This window comes from Myotis davidii, unplaced genomic scaffold (assembly GCF_000327345.1).
Source record: "Myotis davidii unplaced genomic scaffold, ASM32734v1 scaffold59, whole genome shotgun sequence".
Taxonomy (NCBI): Eukaryota; Metazoa; Chordata; class Mammalia; order Chiroptera; family Vespertilionidae; genus Myotis; species Myotis davidii.
Window position 1 is genome coordinate 8406159 of NW_006293001.1, and position 21220 is coordinate 8427378.

Consider the following 21220-nt stretch of genomic DNA (forward strand, 5'->3'; position numbering starts at 1 on the left):
TTCTCTAACCCTGTCTGTCTGATAGAGTAGTCTCTAGTCACATGCTGCTACTGGGAACTTGACATGTGGCTAGTCTGAACTGAAATATGCAGTAAGTGTAAATACACATGTGTGTTTGGAAATTTAATATGATAAAATAACAAAATATTAATAATTTTTATATGTATTACATGTTATGATAATATATTGGATATATCAGCTTAAATAAAAACATTATTAACATTAATTTCACCTTTTTGCTTTCCTTTCTTTAATGTAACTAGAAATTTTTAAATTACATATGTGGCTTGCATTAGTGACTCAGTATATTTCCATTGAAAGGCACTGCTCTATCTTAATGGGAAGAATGAACATTTCCCACTTTTATTGTCTTGGGGCTAACAAATTATGGGCTCAAATGAAAAAAACACACACACAGCAACACAAAAAACAAAAACAAAAAAAACCTCTTCTGCCCTTAAGGAATTCAAATTCTCATTTACTCCAAGACTTCTCACTGATTCCCATGGAGCAAGGGGACTGGCTCCTGCATGGAGTAAGCACCAGGTGATGCCTAAAAAGCTGCTAGACATTGGCTTTTCACTCACATTGGACCTACCCTATTTCATTTTTCTAGAATATAGGTATTTAGAACTAAATTATTATCAAAGGTCATTAGAAGTTAGCTTGGATCCCAATGTATGGCAATGTGTGTGAAAGTAAAATAATCATCATATCTTCTTAAAGGAAAAAAATAACCCATGGCACTGCTGTAATTGGTGCATCATCTGTGTGTGAAATTCTAGAGTCAGGTCAACTGATAGGGGCTCCTGTAGTGACCAGTTTGTAGTAGGCTCCTTTCTGGGCCATCAGTTCTTTATGAGTTCCCTTCTCAATCACTGTCCCCTGGGACATGACAGCAATGATATTTGAGTTCTGGATGGTGGACAAACGGTGGGCAATGACAATGCAGGTCCGTCCTTCTCTGGCTTTGTCCAGGGCAACCTGCACCGTCTGCAAAAAAAAAAAAAAAAGGTAGAAAGATGATGCAAAGATACATGCTTGTTCCCTGGCCCACCATTGCAAGAGTTCTGTTTAATTCCACCTGAGTAACATTGCTATAGTCAGGGGTTAAACCCAAAGGCATGACATAAAAGAAATAAATTGCTGAGTAGAATGCACCAATGGTTTGCATTGCAGTCCATAGGTGGAGAAATGTCAGTGAAGCTAGCATGAACCAAGCTACGAGGTCCTGACGTAATTTCAAAATACCTGATAGTCTAGTTTGCTAAAATGAAACCAAGGAAGCAAGCTAAGGTAGAAGTCATTGATCATTCCTGATTTTGTTCTTCATCGAGGATATTTTAGCTGGCTCCAAAATGGAATCCTTGTTTTCAAGGAGTTAATCAATAGTAAATTTCATAATTTTATTTTTTTGCTCAGTTGCATCTCCTTTCATTCAAACTGCACAACAGATACTGCCTCTTACTTGGTGTTGTATGCTGCTACCTGCTCTGCACAGAACTTTAGAACTATAAAAATGGCAACGCCCAACAAATGACCTGGATTGTTTTACTTTACTTAATAAAGCTAATTCTTTGCCTTTGAAAAAAATGTCACCAAGCTTAGAGAATCTTAAACACAATTTTTATTTTAAAGTTAAAATATTTGTTTTAATTTGAAGCAACCCTATTTTAAATTACTTTCTCCAGTTCAGCAATTTTCAATCGTTGATCTGCATGAATTTTTTAAACATGCAATACCTATTTAATTGGGGGCACTGACCTCTTTCCCCTTAGACTGTCAAATAAAAAAAAAATGACAACACCCAACACAACAATAGCTATCCAGTGTGAATAAATCAACATTATATCTCTTTTTCATTAGATCAACAAAAATATATGTATATTTTTGGTGTGTCACAGAATTTTAGCAGTTAATGTGTGCCATGAGATGAAAAAGGTTGAAAATAACTGCTCTAGATTATTGTCCTTCACTGCAGAGTATTGGCAATTCCTACTGTACATGAATCAGAATATTGAAAATAGTGCCATTTTAGGACAAATATTACAGGAAAAGACTCATTTATAATGATCTAAAACTTCAGAAAACCGATACATACCTTTTCACTTTCTGTGTCTAAGGCAGAAGTAGCTTCATCTAGTAGCAAGATTTTAGGATCTCTCACAATGGCCCGAGCAATAGCAATGCGTTGTTTCTCTCCCCGAGAGAGTTGAGACCCCTGGGACCCAACGTTAGTTTCATATTTCTGGAAAAAGTATGATAAGTTTGCAAACCAGTAACAGCCATTGCTCCTATGCTGTATGGAGCCCCCATCAATGATCCCTCTGGGAACTGAAACAATTGGTTGTTTTTTGAAATTGGAAATAGTGAATGGGTCCTTCTACATTGGATGTCAAATCCACTTAGAAATCTGCGACAAACACGGAGTTTGTGATCTTTTCCGCTGGGAAACAAGGGGCCCTTTTACACCCTCCTCTGCATTTCCTTTAGTTTTGTATTTTGATCTCTTTCTCTGTGTGTGAGAATCCTCACTGCTTCCAGATTCCCTGATTTCCAAACTCCTCTGTGGAAGATCTAAGACAGAATAATCCTAGGAAAAGGGCCTGTGAGGGATCTTCTAGTCGCGGCCCCTGTGGAGGAGGCAGCATTCTAGAACACAAGCCTAGATGTGAATCTCCATTTTGCTGCTAGTAGCTCTGTGATCATGAGAACATTATTTAAATTTCTTTGAGGAACAAACCAATCTGAAAGATGCAGATGTTAATAACTAGTTCACATATTTGTTGTGAGATTTAGATGAATTTATGAAGGAAAATTCCTAGTAGATTCCTGGCATGACTACATAAAAATAGTTGATATTGGTGGACTCTTTACTAGGCATTAGGTACTGTGCCAAATAACTATTCTAATCAGATTATCATTTAATAATCACAAAAATCATTTTCTCCCTATTTTACAGATTACAAAACTTAGACACACACAGCTAAGAAAATTGTGTAAAAATAGACAAATAAATAGCAGTGACAATAAATTCTAAATCCAGGTGTGTCTGGCTTCTGAACTTTTGCCCTTGACCATTACTCTGCCTGCCTTCCACAATAGGTCTGCTTCTGCCTCCCTGGCCTCCTGACAAATGCTCAACCAAGCCAACTGAGACTCATAATAGCCTACTTTGTCCTACTTTCACCACTGAGAAAAAGTGTTCAGTGAAAGGTATTATAGGTAAGTCTATCTGAGAAAGAGGCAATAAATTAACTCTAAGCCAGTGTCTCCCACAAAATGAGTAGGTGCTCAACAAAGATTTGTGGAATAAATGAATCTTTCAATGGACACAAGCTTTGCTTTTCATTCATGGTACAGCAAATAATCATTTCCACATTAGGCTACAAGACAGAATGAGGTTAGGAGCCCAAGACTTAGAAGCCTTTGTGGAAAAGAGAGAGAGAGAGAGAGAGAGAGAGAGAGAGAAATAGGTTACCTCCCATACTGGCCCACGAAGGAAGGAAGGGAGGAAGGAAGGAAGGAAGGAAGGAAGGAAGGAAGGAAGGAAAACGCCCACCACAAAAGTTATAAATGTAATCACTTACAAAGAAAAGCAATTTCCAAGTGGTATTTAAGAGAAAGCAGTGGAAAAAATTAATGCAATATTTGGCTCCTAAAATCTAGTTTCCATGTCTTAATTTTCTTTGTGATCAATCACCAAGAGAGACTTGGTAGATGAAAATCTTTAAAGTCGATACTGTGCTAAGCTCACACTTGGCTCTGGAAGAGTGTAACACGCTCAGGCAGACGCACCTTAGCCCACCAGCTGCCCTGGTTCCTGGGAAACCATCCCAGCTGCAGTCTGTGCTGCCAAGTAATGAAATTATGACGACAATAATAATAGCAGCAGCTTTCTTTGTGTGGCTATTACGTATATTCTTTCATTCTAATGTTATTTTTTACAGATGACTGAGTCTCAGGCAAGATAAGTAATTGTCCCAACGTTACACAGCTAGTAAGTGACAGCTTGGGTTCAAACCAGTCTGCTTTAAGTCTCAGGACTTTTTTTCACTATGCTAGGCTGATGTCCAATGTACTACTGCTTTATGTACCATAGCATCCTTTGTACCTGATGATAGAATACTTTCCTAAAATAAAAAGTATGTTGATGGACATTTATTTTGTTTAAAAGACTGAGGTGAACCCCAGGCACTGAGAAATAAATTGTGTTGCCTTTGACTTTCTCCTTGAGCCCAAATCATGATACTCTTTGGTTATTCTCTCTCTCCCCGTCACCATCTCCACTGGGGAACCACTCTGGCACAGTACTCACCTCTGGGAGTGACATGACAAAGTCATGCAGCTGAGCCTGCTTTGAAGCTTCTATGACTTTTTCCATGGGGATGTCTCTGGTGTTGTCCCCATACTTGATATTGTCTGTTATGCTACAGGCAAACAACACCGGTTCTTGGGAAACAATTCCAATGTTGGAACGGAGAAACTGGACATTCACCCTTTTGCTGTCATGCCCATCGATCATCTGCCAACAGAGGTAACAACCAGGGCATTAAGTTTTAGAATTCCAGCAGCAAGGAAAGTTTATATTCTAGAATTAATATTATGTAGGATATTTGCTTTGCTGAAGAGACAACAATCCCAGGATTCTTAGAAATAAATTATGTTGCCTTTGACCCTTGGAGGTGGGGTCTATCAGAATGGTGTTAAAGTTATAATCAGACTATGGTTTTGTTTGTTTGCTTCCCAAAGTTTGGCTGTACAGGTGGTACAAATGAGAAAAGTACAAAGGGCAGTATTTAGTTGTTGTTGTTTTTTTAATGTTCTTATTGATTCTTAGAGAGAGAGGAAGGGAGAGAGATAGAGAGATAGAAACATTGATAAGAGAGAACCACCATAGATTAGCTGCCTCCTGCACACCTCCTACTGGGATGGAGCCCACAACCCAGGCATATGCCCTGATCAGGAATTGAACCAGTGATCTCTTGGTTCATAGGTCAATGCTCAATCACTGAGCCACACAGGCTGGTTTTTTTTAAAAGGTCCCCTTACACTTTGGTGCAGGGCATCCTCCACAGATTTGAGGAACTGCTCAAATTCGAGAGCCCATGGGTTATAAAATTGGACCACATAAGAATCAAACCTGTTTCCATGAGCTTACTGACATCGGTCACTGCATAGCTAGATAATAGACCTGAGTAAGAAAGGAATGCATTTATTCACTTAATCAACAAACATATATTGAATCCCCTACCACAGAGGCACTAAGCTAAGCAGTCTTTTGCCTGCTATAGAAAGAAAATATATATTTTTTTAAGGAACTCACTCCTTAGGCAGTTAAGTATAGGCACTCAAATATCTACCATTTGAGCTGGTTCACTTAAAAGTACTAACATACTACTGTAAAGTGTTTGGTCCTTTGATTTCAGAAAAAGACTATGGTAAATGGTGTGAGCATATTATATTGTAGATACTATCTCGACAATGAGAAAAGCAAACACTGTTAGAAAGAACATAAGGCATTCCTCAACAATTAGTCCTCTCTCATTTTCCTCTACTCATTTTCCATAGTTTGTATAGTCTGCAAAGCACAATTAATACTTAATTAAATACTGGAGCTGTTTGTTAATTGTTGCACATGTGCTAGTATTGTAAGCTCCTAGAAGACAGAGACATGCTTCATGGTCCTTAATATCTCCCACAGGGCCCAGTGCAGTCCTGCACACCATAGGTAGCCAATTAAATGTTGAAAAGGTTGAATGCTTGCATTCAGTAACTTCCTTAAGAGCAAAGAGGATTTTCAAAATTGCATAAAAGGTGGTATTTCTTTCTACTTAAAAATGTTTATGGAAATGTTTTACAATGATAACAAAATATATTGAATCCACGAAATGCAAGGAATCGTTTTGATTTCCTCATGGACATTGCTCTCTACCTGGGACCAGAACATTCACTGAGCACATTCAGAGAAATATACATAATATGTATGTTTTTCTCAGCATTTCTCTTCATAAAGTTATCTATGCTCATTGCAATGAAGATTAAACTATTCAGGGAAATAAAAAAGGCCTTTTTCAAAATATTAAGATGAAACAGTCAATCAAGTGTGGAGGAGAATAAAGCATTTCCAGACCCTCGTCTCTGCATCACATCTCAGAAAACTACTGTGGACATACAACAATAAGATAAGAGTGAAGAGCAAGAAAGAGAATGATATAGGGACTAGGAAATGATAGATCTAATCTAAGAAAATATTGCAGGAAACTCAGGTGCAAATTATTCAGCAGGTACAGGTAGTAATTAGCCAAGGCAGTGGCAGAAATGAGGGAAGGAAGCAGATCCCTCAGGATAGGTAGCAGGATAGAAACTCTGGAAGAACATAAAGACTTATAAAGGCAGAGAATACCAGAAAAATAATCTTTCAGAAAAACCAGAAAGAAAATGTAATGCTAATAGACCTCACTACTTGACTAAGGGATAAACACTATTTATTTATATAATCAGAATAAAAGTTGTTCATTGATTTTCAACTTTAAGAATCAGCCTAGAATGAAAGTATGAAAGATAAGAAATGTTATAAACAGAATGTGAGCATTTTGTATTCTTGATCCTATAAAAGTGTAGTTAATAGGACTTGACAGGTTAAAGGAGGAAGAGCTAAAAATAAAGGTAGAATTGCTAATATTCTCATCTCAGAAAGGGAGAATTCCAGAGATGTTATCTACATGTGGTAAAAAAAGAAACAGAAGTATATTAGTTAAATTTACAAATAGAGGAACTTTCATATATCTATACCAGTATTGTGAGGGGGTGGGTAAAAGGAGAAAGAGTGGTGAGCGCCAGCTAAATAAATTTTCATCACTTCAACAGAATCTAAATTTGTTAAATCACAAAACAGCAGCATTAGCATATTATTTAGAGGCACTGAGGTAATCATTGGGAGATCTGAAAACATCAGTGGTCAAAATGGTTGCCTTTGAGCAGAGAGTGAGGGGGTGGGTAAAAGGAGAAAGAGTGGTGAGCGCCAGCTAAATTTTCATCACTTCAACAGAATCTAAATTTGTTAAATCACAAAACAGCAGCATTAGCATATTATTTAGAGGCACTGAGGTAATCATTGGGAGATCTGAAAACATCAGTGGTCAAAATGGTTGCCTTTGAGCAGAGAAATGGGGGAGTGGTAGAAAGGGTAGAATAAAGACTTGTTTTTCATTAAAAATCTTTCTTATTTTATTTTATACTCCTCTGCATATATTCTTTGAAAAGAAAGAAAGTAAAATAAACGGAGAGAAAAGAGAAAGAAATACTATGGAAAAATAAACAACAAAGCAAATCTGCCAATTTTTCAAATATTCTCAACAAAGCTTTATGGTGCATGACTACCATTTGAGTTCCTTGAACTATTTAGACGGAAGCTTCTTAAACCAGGATTGTCTCAGATTTCTTCAAATCCCCATTCTTGCTCATCTATCACTGTGTCCCCTATCACCCCCACTTTTTTCCGTTCCCAGTCATTAGTCTCCTGATTAGTCTGCACTTTCTGCTCCATTTACGGGTAAGTGAATGCTTCTGCTAAATACACTCATCTCCAGCCTTGCAGTGTGCCCGGTTTCCCTTGCCTAACTGGTCAGCAGGCCATCTGGAACTGGGAAGAATCTGATATTAGAAATTGTGAGGTAGAATCAGGTCAACCAGCAAATGACCGCTTCTGGAAACTATCCACATGGGGGAAAGGCCCAGGCTAGTGCTGTAGAGTGAGTCTGGCAAGGCACAGTCTTGAAGACCACTTTCAGGGGTGGGAGATATTCTGCAGAAAGCAAAATCCCCTAAAGCTTTTGCATTGCTTACCACCTTCCCTTGGTCAGGATCATAGAAACGCTCCAAGAGCTGGACACTGGTGCTTTTGCCACATCCACTGCTTCCAACAAATGCCAGTGTTTGCCCTGGACTAACCGATATTGAGAGCCCATTCAGAACTTGTACATCAGGTCGAGAGGGATATGTAAATTTACAGTCAACAAAGTCAATCTGCCCCTGGAAGTTGTCCTGTGGAGAGGAAGATTGGAATTATAAATATACCTACTAGAATCCAGAATATGGAAAATGCAACTAAATCTGAGTTTTAAATCCCTGCTTAAGATACCTTCAGCACCATGCTGCCAAAGTGCAAAGCACAAAGACAGCTATTTAATGAATTCCCTATTCCAGCAGGTGCAAAATAAAGGGAGGCTTGAGCCTTTATCCTGAAATTAAAGATATGTGAGCTCTTATTCCCATTCTAACCTAAGGAATTTCCTTGTCATCCATTACTTGACATTCTGGAAGAATGTCAAATGGAAAAGAATAGCTAGAATATATGATTACATCATAGAAGTCAGGAATTGTCCACACCCTCTAGCTCTGTTCCCCCAAAGATTTCAAATAATAGCATTACACTTGAAATGCCTAAGCCCTGTACTGCAAAAGTGAAAACCTTCAGTTGCACTATCTGAATTATGAATTCTAGAAATGGATAGATATGTAATAGGCCACACAGAGACTTTACTTTTATTGGACTGAAAGAGAAACAGGTCATTTGATCAATTTAAAAAGATTTCTGAATTTAGTTTAGCTTTACAAGAGTTTAGATTTGTTTTGCTCTCCTGAACATTTTAGGATATTTGAAAACAAACAGAGAAGATTAAAAACCGCCTATGAAGACTATAAATTAGGAGAAGAGATATTTTGTTAAGATTAAATTAATTTTCTAGCCACCCATATAATAAGCTAAAACTTGAACACAGATAAACATGAATTACAACAATATCACTGGACAGGAAAAACTGTTTTTTCTACATTCCATCCCAGAACATCAGCAGAAAACATGGTGTTTGGGTAGCTTCATTATTCTGGAACTAAGTGTGTTTTATAGTACACAGAATTTAGCATTCACTGGATCTTGTTGTCTTCTTCAAATGTCTGCTTTATAAATAATTTTTTAATGCTAATTTACTTCATTTCTTTATATTTATAATCTGTCTGTCCATTCTGAGTGCATATGAATGAACCCATGTGCTGCAGGAATTTAGAAGCTATGTGGTGGTGGTGTATGATCAGCCCCAATAGCTGTTCTTCACACGCATATAAGCACAACCCTCCCCTACTGCCCTCATACCCCCATCTCAGTACTCACCCATTTTACACCTGCACCACTGTATACATTGATCGGGGGTCGTCTGTCCAGCAGTTGAAAAAAGCGTGCAGCTGATATCTTAGCTTTGGCATAACTTGGGGTGTAAGAGTAGGCTTTTCCAAGAGCTGTCCCACTCAGTACAACTGAAGAGATCACCCTGCAATTGGATAGACACCCATGTAGAGAGGAATGTGGTGTGTTTGGTGTGAGGTCCTGAAAGGCAGGCGTTTGGGGATCTAGTCCTGGTTCTGTTAGCAAAGAACTGAGCAACCTTGGACAGGTCACTTTAGACTTGTCTGGGTAGCTAGGGTTGGAGAGATTAGCAGTGTTCAAATTGTGTACTATGAAAAAAGGGTGAGGGGAGGATTAAACAAGAGAAGCTCAGATATCCCAACCCTGCTTCAATTACAATAGCTTCTTTTTTAAAAATGTGTTTGAGAAAAGAGTTCTTAAAAAAGGGGGGGGGCATAAAAATCACCAGATTGAGTTAATTTTTTTTATTACAATGCTAACATTTTTTGAACCTATCATAAGGGCATAAAAGAATGATTGGTGATTAATGCATCAATCTATACCAAGCATGCATATAATTTATGCTTCAGACAGTGAAAGAAAGATATAATTGCCTATATCCTTTTATTTGGCCCAGCTCCTAACTATATTCAACATATAGTGTGTAATTAATGAGCAAATGAGTGAATGAGTGGATGAATAAATGGAAGATGAACATGGTAAGAGATAGCTCTGTTACTATATACATTATGATACAACGGGCACCCTGAAAAGTTGTCCCAAGCACAGAGGACCTGCCTCCATAGTGGTAGGGGGCAGTGTCTTCATGTGTCTGATGGCTCAGTTCATAAGCAGGAACTGTTTTAGGCCAGATTTGCAAACCCAAACATCTTCAGGAGGCCAGTCCGAAGTTTAAAGCAATGAGAAGCAACTGGAATGAAATGGGAAGTGGTGGAAGGTGATCTAAAGAGAAGCCAGAAATTAGGAGCTTTCAAGAGTCTCTGAGTTTTTACATGTTGGCTAATAAATAACTCTTCAAAAATCTTATATAAACTAAATAAATCACCAGTTTGTGATTCAGGATTTAAATTAGTAAATGAGCAAAAATTTAGAAAAGAGACTTTCCTGGTTGGGGTCAAGGTAATGGGGCAAGAGAAAAAAAATTCTTCTATGTTGAATATCAAAGGCAAGAAGACAGAACTCATGACTTGGGAATGAACCCAAAAGAACAGATTTCTATTAGGACCACTTTCCTTAATGCTCTCCAGGCCTTTCACAGGCCATTTCCCCCTACCACACTGATGCCCTCCCACCCTCCACAGCACACCCATATACATGTCCCTTGGTGTCCTGATATCCCCAGGCTCTTTCCTCTGGAAATGTGAGAAACTGGACTCAAAGCAAATCTCTTAGCAGAGCAGGGTCCAGCTTTAAGAAAGGGACATGATTCTCCTGAACTGCCTTTTTCCATCTTCACCTAGAAGGAGTCAGCTGGAAACATGCCCTTTTGGTAAGTAGAGTTCAAATAAGGTAGTTCTCTGAACCATCTTATTCATCCACTCATTCACTCATTTGCTCATTCCAGGCCTCTAGATTTTCTCAGCATTAGCCAGTCTGGTAGATTATGAAAATGGTTCATTCATCCTATTTTTATGTATGCACCCCTTTGCAATACGACTTTTTTACTCCTCTGTGACATGGTGATTTATAATGAGAAACATTTAACTTTGCCCAGGTCCTGACACAGAGCACCTAAGCCCTTGAAATTTCTCATATATGAAGAGCAATCATGTTAGTGAAATAACTTTTGGAAAGGGGTGTAACTTTCAGTCTCTTCCACCACATTTCACCTCCAGGGAAAGATACAGGGTCTGAGGGTTCTGAGAGTGGTAAGGTGCATGGCCTTATAGGACCATGTCCTTCATGTGTGGGCTTTGATGCTATCTCCAGGCACATGGTGCCAGAATGAAGTTGGGTTGTGGGACTCTGGTGTCAGAAGTGTTGTGTGATAGTAGGCTGAGAATAAAGGAGAAACATATCAGATACTTTCATCAAAAGGTGGACTACAGTTCTCTAGTCTTTAAATATGGGCTTGATTGTGTGACTTTCTTTGGTCAAAGAGATATCCTATATAATAAAAGCCCAGCGACCAAATGGCAGAATGAACAGAACGACCAGTCAACCAGTCACTATGACACACACTGACCACCAGGGGGCAAATGCTCAATGCAGGAGCTGCCCCCTGGTGGTCAGAGCACTCCACAGTGGGAGCACCACTCAGCTGACCGGGATGAATGGCGCTCCCACAGCAGCCGATCCCTGTAGGCCACGCCCCCACCAGTGCACGAATCCCATGCACCAGGCCTCTAGTTAGAAAATAAGATGCATGCACACTTGAAAAGTGCTTGCACATTGGGACTTGCTCTCTTTGGTGCACTTGGAACTCTGAGAACATAATGTGAAGAAAACAAGCTCACCTACTAGAGCGTCCCTGTGGAGACAGAAGCCCACTCAGAAGCTTGACTGTGCTGGCCCAGTCCAGAAGAACCACCCTGAAAATCTACAGAATCTTGAGAAATAATAAATCCCAGCTGTTTAAGACATCCAGTTTGGGATGGTTTTTAAGCAGCAAAAAGCTAACTTACAGAACTAGGCTATTCTTCACAGAATATTGATATTTTATGACCTTGGCCTATAGTCCTCACCTGAACACGTAGCTGAAATGGAGCCCCTCATTGTAGATTAAGTAACCTCCATATCTGTAGGAAGCAGAATTAGCAACAAACACAATGCATTGGGAAAAACCAAAGCAGAATCCATAAACATTTGCTTTTCGAATGGCTGTCTTGAATGGCTTCACCAGCTCTCTCTCAAATGCTTCAATAAACTGCCTCTCCTTTCCAATTCCAGCAATAGTGCGGATATTACTGAGGGCTTCACTTGTAATCTGAAGGATGAAAAAGAGTCTTAGGAATAAAAGAGCAAAAATTACTTCCATGACATTTCAGCTGCTACGTGGATTAGACTATAGTGCAAATGGCAGAATGTGGTACAAATCACAGACAAAGGATCATCAGGGAACACAGCGAAGTTGTTGGAGATCAACTCAACAGGAACGCAAGACATTCTGCCAGCTGAACTCCAGTTCTACTTCATACTAACATGGCTGTGTTGCTTCCACTTGTGGAAGAGAGGAGATGGGAGATACACATGGTAATCCTTGAAAACTTTTTATCTTCATCGTTAATTCATTTAAAATGTCTACAATGGGCCTGGCAGGCGTGGCTCAGTGGTTGAGCATCGACCTGTGAACCAGGAGGTCATGGTTTGATTCCCGGTCAGGGCACATGCCTGGATTGTAGGCTCGATCCCCAGTGGGGGGAGTGCAGGAGGCAACCGATTGATGTTTCTCTCTCATCCTTGATGTTTCTATCTCTCTCTCTCTCCCTTCCTCTCTGAAATCAATAAAAATAAATACATTAAAAAAATGTCTACAATGGTATCTTTAGATGTCTTCTGAGACAAAAGGTTATTTAACATAGCTTCTATTTCCTTAAAAAGTTAATCTGACTAAATATTATTTAAGTTAAATTAAGTGTAAAGTTTATCTTTTGGTTTATACTCTGACTTTGTTTCAATCCATACTCAGGGTAAATAATCAGCTTCTGAATTAGGGTCCTGTCCTAAACAAAGGCACAACCATTGGCATATGAAGTCCTTTTGGCTTCTGCCTGCTCAGGCAGTGTTCACACTCTCTCTTTTAAAAGAGGCAAAACCTAGATTATAGTAAATTTGCTTAAAGAGTAAGGGTGCATATGTGCATGATTTCTTATACTTAATCAATGTCCATGCTGCCATTCCCTCATTTGCTCCTGATAACCATATATTAATTCGAACATACTTTTCAAAGTGCATAACTAAGCTTGGCCAATGTTGCTCAGTAGTTGAGCATCCACCCAGGAACCAGGAGCTCACAGTTGATTTCCGGTCAGAGGACATGCCCAGGTTGCAGGCCTGATCTCTGGTGGGGGGCATGCAGGAGGCAGCTGATCAGTGATGTTTCTCTCTCATTGATGTTTCTATCTCAATCCATCTCCCTTCCTTTCTCTTTAAAAATCAATAAAAACATATTTTTTTTAAAAAGTGCATAACTGCCCAAACCGGTTTGGCTCAGTAGATAGCACATTGGCCTGCGGACTCAAGGGTCCCAGGTTTGATTCTGGTCCAGGGCATGTACCTTGGTTGCGGGCACATCCCCAGTGGGGGGTGTGCAGGAGGCAGCTGATCGATGTTTCTCTCTCATCGATGTTTCTAACTCTCTATCCCTCTCCCTCCTCTCTGTAAAAAAAATCAATAAAATATATTTTAAAAAAAAGTGCATAACTAAAACTTAATTGTATTTGAAATCTAAGTTGTACCTCATGGTTCTGTTTAGGAAAGACATTTGCCACAAATCTAACAGGCATTAAAGTACGAAATTAAAAGTTTGTGCCATTAAAAAGACAACTCTTAGCCTTAACCGGTTTGGCTCAGTGGATAGAGCATCAGCCTGCAGACTCAAAGACAACTCTTCTCCAAGTGGGCTGCATGACCTGGGGAAATCATTAAGAGGAAAAAACTGAACAGACAGAAAGCTGAACTATCTGGTCTTGCAAATGAGAATACACCAGATTGGGATGTGGGAAAAATAACTATATTGAGAGGAAATTGAACATGTAACCAAATTGATCATGCCCCACTGTCTGTCCATACCTACTCAAACCCTGTGTCAGAACTTAATTGTCACAGCCTTTGAGCAGAGGCACATATGAAAAGGGCTAGTGGGAGGTTGCTAACCATGAAAGCTGTAGGTGAACAGAGTCCTAAGTCTCTTTGTACTACACACTCATTTTTCTAACAGTGACAGCCATTCAGCCATAGTTGGTCTAAAAACCGGGTCTGTGAGGTTACCTGTCCCGCCGACTCCAGAGCCTGCTTGTCTTGAGAGGCAAACCCTGTCAACATTCTGGTCTGTACGGCTCCCGATAAAGCCAGGAAAGGGAGGAAACATACTATGACCAAGCTTAGCTTCCAGCTACAGAAGAAGGCAACGATCATGGCCACAACGATGTTAGTGAGGGAATTGACCATCATCCCGATTTGAGAGCCAGCAGCCTGCAAACCAAAAGCAATCAAGCAAGCTCAGACATGGAGTCTCTTTTATCAGATACCATCACGTGACAAAGCTATTTTATTCCAAAAAGATCGTTTTAAAAAAATTATTATGATAAAAATACATAGCATCATGTTTATTATTTTACCCATTCATAAGTGTACAATTCAATGGCATTAAATACATTCACATTGTTGTGTAACTATCACCATCATCTATACCCCAAACCTCTCATCCTCCCCAACAAAATTCTGTGCCCATTAAATAATAGTCCCCATCCTGCCTCTCCCAAACCCCTGATAAACTCTATTCTATTTTCTGTATTTATGAATTTGCCTTTTCTAGGTACCATGAATAAGTGAAATTCTATAACATATTTCTGTGTCTATCTTATTTTACTAAGCATAATGCTTTCTAGGTCTATTTGTGTTATAGAATGTATCAGAATTTTATTTCTGTTTTTAAATCAAAGTATAGTTAACATACAATAGTATATTAGTATTTGCAACATAGGGATTTAACATTTAAATATCTTAAAAAGAATCACCATGATAAGTCTAGTAAGCATCTATCTATCACCATATGAAGTTATTATATTCCCTATGTTGCACATTACATCCCTATGACTTAGTTTATAACTGAAAGTTTTACCTCTTAATTCCCTTCACCTATTTCACCCATTCCCCCACCTCCTTCTCCTCTGGCAACCACCAGTTTGTTTCTTATATCTGTGAGTCTGTTCGTGTTTTGTTTCGTTTATGCATTGGTTTTGTCTTTGAGATCCCACATACAAGTGAAATTATATGGTATTTGTCTTTGTCTGACTTATTTCACTTAGCACAGTACTTTCTAGGTCCATCCATGTTGCTGCAAATGGCAGTGTTTCATTATATATTATATATTTTTTAATCATCTGTTGATGGACATTTAGGTTGCTTTCATATCTTGGTTATTTTAAATAATGCTGCAATTAAAGGGTGCATATATCTTTTCAAATTAGTGTGTTCATTTTCTTTGAATAAATATCCCGAAGTGGAATTGCTAGGTCATTTCTTTTAAAGCTGAATAATATTCCATTGTATGTATAGACCACACTTTGCTTATCCATTCATCTGTTGATAAACACTTGGGTGTTTTCACCTTTTGGACATAACAAATAATTCCGCTATGAATATTGGTGGACAAATATTTGTTTGTGTCCCTGCTTTCAATTCTTTTGGATATATATCTAGGAATGGAATTACTGGGTCATATGGTAGTTCTATGTTTAAAAAGGTAGGTTATTTAAAATAATGGGCTTCCCTAATGCATTTGAAGGCTAGATTAATAAAAATTTATTTTATTCACAGCTTCTTGGGATCTGTTGCCTGATTTCATTTCACGGGTGTCAGAGCTAGAGTAGGCAGTGTGAGATTAATTCAGTCCTAAACGTGGGCTGCATGTCTTTCAGGTATTTATGCATTTGGCTTCCTTGAAAATACTCATGCATTGGGCTTGTGGTAATATTACTTATTATTCAGTGAAGATTGATGCTTGCTCTATAATTACCATTTTGAAATTCATACAAGACTATGAAAAGACACCACTTTGATTCTCACTGAAGTTAGCCTGCTCATTGGTACCAAATTACATGCTGACTTAATACACAGATGTTTAGCCAACACAGGGAGACAAAATGGATTCGGTCTCAATATAGGTAGAGATTGGAGCATTGTGGTGATTACTTATATTAATCAAAAGTATTCAATCGTTCCAAGTCTTCATTTCACTTGCAGCTATGCAAATATGACCAAAGGTTGGTGCCTTCTGTGTAGAAAACACGTGGGTGGGTACAAGTACAGGACTGCTTTTCAAAATTGAAGAGACTTTAGCATTATTTAAGGCAACCAAAGGTAAGCTATTAGGCAACCATGGGTGCTAAGGCAGTGCTATTAAAAAATAATCTGCATCTTCATACTGTATGCAAGACCCAAACAGAATATGAACACTATGGTCAAAAAGTTTCCATGTGTTGGTACTAACTGCCTTGAAGACAGGAATAAACCTAAATTAAGAATTCCTTATTTGTATACCTATGTTCATAGCATCATTATCCACAGTAACCAACATGCCTATCTATGGAGGAACAGACAAAAAGTTGGTCTACATATGCAATGGTATATTATTCACTCTTAAAAAAGAAATAAAAGTATGACACATTTCACGATATGGAACCATGAAGACATTAAGTAAAAGAGACCAGTTACAAATAGACAAATTTTATATGATTCCACTTGTATGAGGCTTCTAGAATTTATAGAGACAGAGTAGAATGTGGTTATCAGGGCGTGGGAGAACATTGGGAAGTTATTATTTAATGGGTCCAGAGTTTCTATTGGGCTAATTAAAAAGTTCTGGATATGAATAGTGGGGATAGTTGCATAACAATGAAGGTGCTTAATGCCACAAAATTGTATGCTTAGAAATGACTAAAATGGTAAATTTTATGTTATGTATATTTTACAACAATTTTTTAAACAAGAATTTCTGATTGGAAAGAACTATCAGGCATTATAGAGTATTTGAAAACCAGCTGTGCAATTTTTCTTTGGGATATTATTTTGTTTCCTTTTACATTTTATTCAATTAAAGAAGTCAAGATGATTTGAAAGTTCACTTAGAATAATCAATGTCCAGGAAAAAATAAAGGGAACATTTTGAAGAAGAACATCATTGTGCAGAGATCTGCCTTACCAGATAATAAAAACTTACAATAAAGTTATAATAATTAAAACAGTAAGTGTCAGGCACAGAATAAATAAAATTGGCCAATGAAATAGAATAGAAAATCCCCATATAGTTCTAATTGTACATGGGAGGTTGATATTCACAATGGGCAGGAGGATTTCAAATCAATGGAAAATAGAATTTATATTAAATATTTTAAAAATATTTCTATCCATTTTGAAGGAAAAACAAACTTCTACCTTACACCAATATGAAAGTAAATTTGACCTGGGTTAGTAATCTCATTTTTAAAAAAATATTAGAAAAACTCTTAGAAACCTTTTATTTAGAGGATAAGTAACATTTTTGTGAGATGATTAAATACTACCCTCTGAATTCTAGCGAGAGTGAATAACCTTTAAGAGCCCCTTGCAGATTGAAGGATACAAAAATGGAAAAGAGTATGGTTTATTTACATAACCCGAGTTTAAGAGTAAGGTGAATGAGACACTAGAATACTCGGATGATGAGAGTGAAATTGGTACAGACTTTCTCTAAGCAGTAAAACAATGCTTATTAAACCTTTCAAAATGAGTATACTTTCAGTATAAGCCAATGATTACACTTTGAGAACAAAGAACAATGAAGGGTGTGCTAAACTACTTAAAGAGGCTTCTTCCCACACACTTTGCCTCCACCCTGAGAGGAAATCCAAAACCCTGATATATTTTGACTCATGCTATAACATTAGTTCTGGGCACTGCCTGTTTCTCAGCATTGGAAATGCAGGGAAATATGGCTCTGGGGTATCCCAATCCTGCAAGGTCCTATTTCATAGGAAATACATAGGCGATTGTCTGAAGTCTCAAAAGAAAGAAAATGTACTCCAGGTTCAACAGCCCTAGCACATACCCTCTACACCCCCACCCTGTCCATAGCTTACCCCTTGAACTTGGGAAGCATCTGTAGCAAGCCTTGTTGTCAGTGCTCCAGGGCTATTTCGGAGGTCATCAAACCAGCCAATGTCTTGCCCCAATATTGCTCTGAAACCAAATTTACGTAGCCTTTTTGTGAGGAGTTCTCCAGATTTAGCAAAAGCATATCCCTAAAACATAAAAGAGTTTTTAGTGATATGTTAACAGGGAAAAGAGGGAAATAGCTTAATCACTTATTTAAAAATAAAATTCCTTACCTGCAGAAATTGAGTGCAAAGGGATACACAGCCCATTACTACAAAAAGCAGGCACACACCATTGATCTGTGACCTTTGTTCTTCTTTATCAGGAAGTGAAAAAGTCTTTGCAAGACAGTAAGCAAGAAAGTAATTTTATTATTACCAAAAAAATTAGTTTCTTTTAGAAATTTCTCTTAAGCATTGAGTTAAAAACGATTTCACTTTAAACATTAAAGTGATTCATGTTTACCAGTAATTAAACCAAAGTTAACTTTGAGTGTGTGTACTTTACTTCCCCATGGGGAAGAAGCCTGGAGAATGAAAACCAATGGTTATGATTGGCAGAATTGTTGTCTTGTTTCTTTACCTGATGTAGGCAGTTGTGTTGACTTTCCTTTGAAATAGATGAAAAACTGTTATGAAATGCCTCAAATCTTTTATGTAATTAGGTAAAGAAAGTAAAGGAAAGAAGGACGGAAGGAAGGAAGGAAGAAAGGAAGGAGGAAGGAAGGTTACTTGAGAATCTGAGAATGTTATCTGGGACATAACTCAAAGTATTATGACCTCTGTCTTTGTTCAATAATAAATTCAATAAAGATGATGTTCTCACTCAGGTACATTGCCTGTTTTTAGTTTTTTAGAATATAGATATAGATGTAGATGTAGATGTAGATATAGATATAGATATAGATATAGTTGATATAGATATAGATATAGATAGATATAGATAGATATAGATATAAATAATGGCATCATTAAAAAAGCAACTAGCTATCAAGGTATTGACTGGAATTGGCTTAGGAGAGAAAAAAGTTTCCATCCATCTGAGGCCGAGGTTGTTGGCTCTAAATCACCAGACGCTGAAAACATTCCTTTCAAAAAGCTATGGAAATTGTGAGTGGGTTTTCTTAGCCTATAGTAAGTAGTAAACGATACTCACAAGTACCTGTATTCTGCACTTACAGACATATGCTCAAGTAATGGATTGGGGACTAAGCTGTTGCAATAAGAAAATGAAGAGAACAGCCACATATTCTAATGACATTGCCCTACAGTGAAAGGGGTTTTAGGTACAACAACACCTTCCTAATTCAGACTAAATGAGGGAACTGGAGAGTTCAGAAAAAAGCACGCTTTATAGAGCTGTACAATAAATCCTTATTTATTGCTCAAGGGCAACCAGTTATTCAATAAATATTTAATGAGTACTGCTGTATGCCAAATAAATATCCTGAAAACAATGTACACTACTCCATTAACAGATCCTTTTTGGTAAAGCCAACATAACCCATTCTTTTTAAAAATATATATTTTTATTGATTTCAGAGAGGAAGGGAGAGGAGGAAAGGGATAGAAACATCAATAGTGAGAGAGAATCATTGGTTGGCTGGCTCCTGCATGGATCAAATCTGACCAGGAATTGAACTGCGACCCCCTGATTTATAGGTTGACACTCAACCACTGAACCATGCCGGCCAGGCCAAAATAACTAGTTCTAAATATCATAAATTCCAAAGTGGGGAAAGGGTTCCAGATGAATGAGATTTACTGTTTCTAGGACAGAAAGTTTCTAGAGCCTTCATGGTTCTTTATACAAGTAAAAGTGGTTTCAGGAGTCACCACCGTCATTCTCCCAGCATAGGCTAGCTCACATTTTTACTTTATAAAGTTTTAAAATTCAGGACTTTAAAGATATATTTCAGTTTGCTTTTTTAAAGCACTATACAAATCCCCTACAAACCCAAATTGTGATGACACGATGTCCATTCCTCCCTAAGGTCACCTATTATATTCACAGACTATAGTATAGAGCTGTAGATTATCCAGTTTAACTCTTATTTTCCAGATGGAAAACTAAAGCCAAAACATCAAGTCTTTTTTTTTGCAAGTTCATGTACCTAGTGTCCAGAGCAAAAAATGATCATCTATCTATCCATAATCTTTTTAAATAACATTCTGCCCCATGAGTTCTTTGTACTTCCTTTGTTCTTGCAACTTAAAGGGCTATCCATCAATAGGTTCCTCTGTTCTTAGACTAGTGGTTTGAGCATACATCAGTGCCACTCTTTTAATGGAAATCCCCTTACATTGAAAAAAAACATTCACTACACTCTTGGGCATACCAGATGCCAAATGTGTTGCTTAACCTAATTTAACTTGTAAGGACTTCCTTAAATTGGGATTCTTAACACGACTCGGTGTGGTAGATTTTCTTGCCCCATGTAATAGATGAGGAAACTAAGGCTCATCACGGAGAAGCCCTTTGCCCAAATGCACAGAGTTCAGAGCAAAGACTACTACAAATCCAGGGCTAGTTGACTCCACAGTTCATGCTTCCCCTATCCAAATTGCTGTGCTTGGAACACTTGGCACATTTCCCAAGTCAAAAAGACCCAGGGAATGTGAGTCAGATAAATTATGCCTTACATGTATATTGAGGCTTCACTAGATTAGTAATCAGGCTCCTAGTAATACCCAATAATTTGCTGAGTCCATGTGCCAAACTATGGTCTCAATACACTAAATGTGAACATTGTGCCTTTTACATATGTCAGAATGAAAATAGCGCCATAAAAAGCAGACTATTCTCTGACTCATGATTATAAAAATACTAGAGGCCCATTGCAGGAAGATTCCTGCAAGAATAGGGCTTCCAGTGGCTGGAGCCAAGTAGAGGGGGGAGCGAAACCAGCTGAGGCAGGCTCCCACTCCGAGCTGCTCCTGCTGGGTTTCTCCTCCCACTCCCTGGCGCTGTGGCGGGTTTCCCCTCCCACTCCCTGGCGCTGTGGCGGGTTTCCCTCCCTCTCCCAGGCACTGTGGCGGGTTTCCCCTCCCTCTCCCAGGTGCTGTGGCCAGTTTCCTCTCCTGCTCCCAGGCGCTGTGGCGGGTTTCCTCTCCCTCTCCCAGGCGCTGTGGCGGGTTTCCTCTCCCTCTCCTAGGCGCTGTGGCGGGTTTCCTCTCCCACTCCCAGGTGCTGAGGCGGGTTTCCCCTCCTGTGCCCAGC

The 21220-nt window shown here is 38.5% G+C and overlaps 1 protein-coding gene and 1 long non-coding RNA gene across 6 annotated transcripts in view; both read right to left on the reverse strand.

The window, feature by feature from the left end:
* Positions 1–617: 617 nt before the first annotated feature.
* Positions 618–21220, reverse strand: part of ABCB11 (ATP binding cassette subfamily B member 11) — an 86675-nt gene continuing 66072 nt past the window's right edge. For all 5 annotated transcript variants that reach the window (XM_006766531.2, XM_006766530.1, XM_015565756.1 and 2 more), the window contains 9 exons: positions 18235–18339; positions 17986–18147; positions 14135–14338; positions 11890–12131; positions 9173–9329; positions 7849–8046; positions 4319–4525; positions 2102–2248; positions 618–993 (listed from right to left, as the gene is read on the reverse strand). In XM_006766531.2, the coding sequence (XP_006766594.1) occupies positions 793–993; positions 2102–2248; positions 4319–4525; positions 7849–8046; positions 9173–9329; positions 11890–12131; positions 14135–14338; positions 17986–18147; positions 18235–18339 (1623 nt within the window). In that variant the 3' untranslated portion in view covers positions 618–792. The remainder of the gene's footprint in view (positions 994–2101; positions 2249–4318; positions 4526–7848; positions 8047–9172; positions 9330–11889; positions 12132–14134; positions 14339–17985; positions 18148–18234; positions 18340–21220) is intronic.
* On the reverse strand, positions 13555–14128 carry LOC107183524. The gene is made up of 2 exons (XR_001514315.1): positions 13753–14128; positions 13555–13692 (listed from the first exon to the last, which is right to left on the reverse strand). It is a non-coding gene; the product is annotated as an uncharacterized LOC107183524 (long non-coding RNA).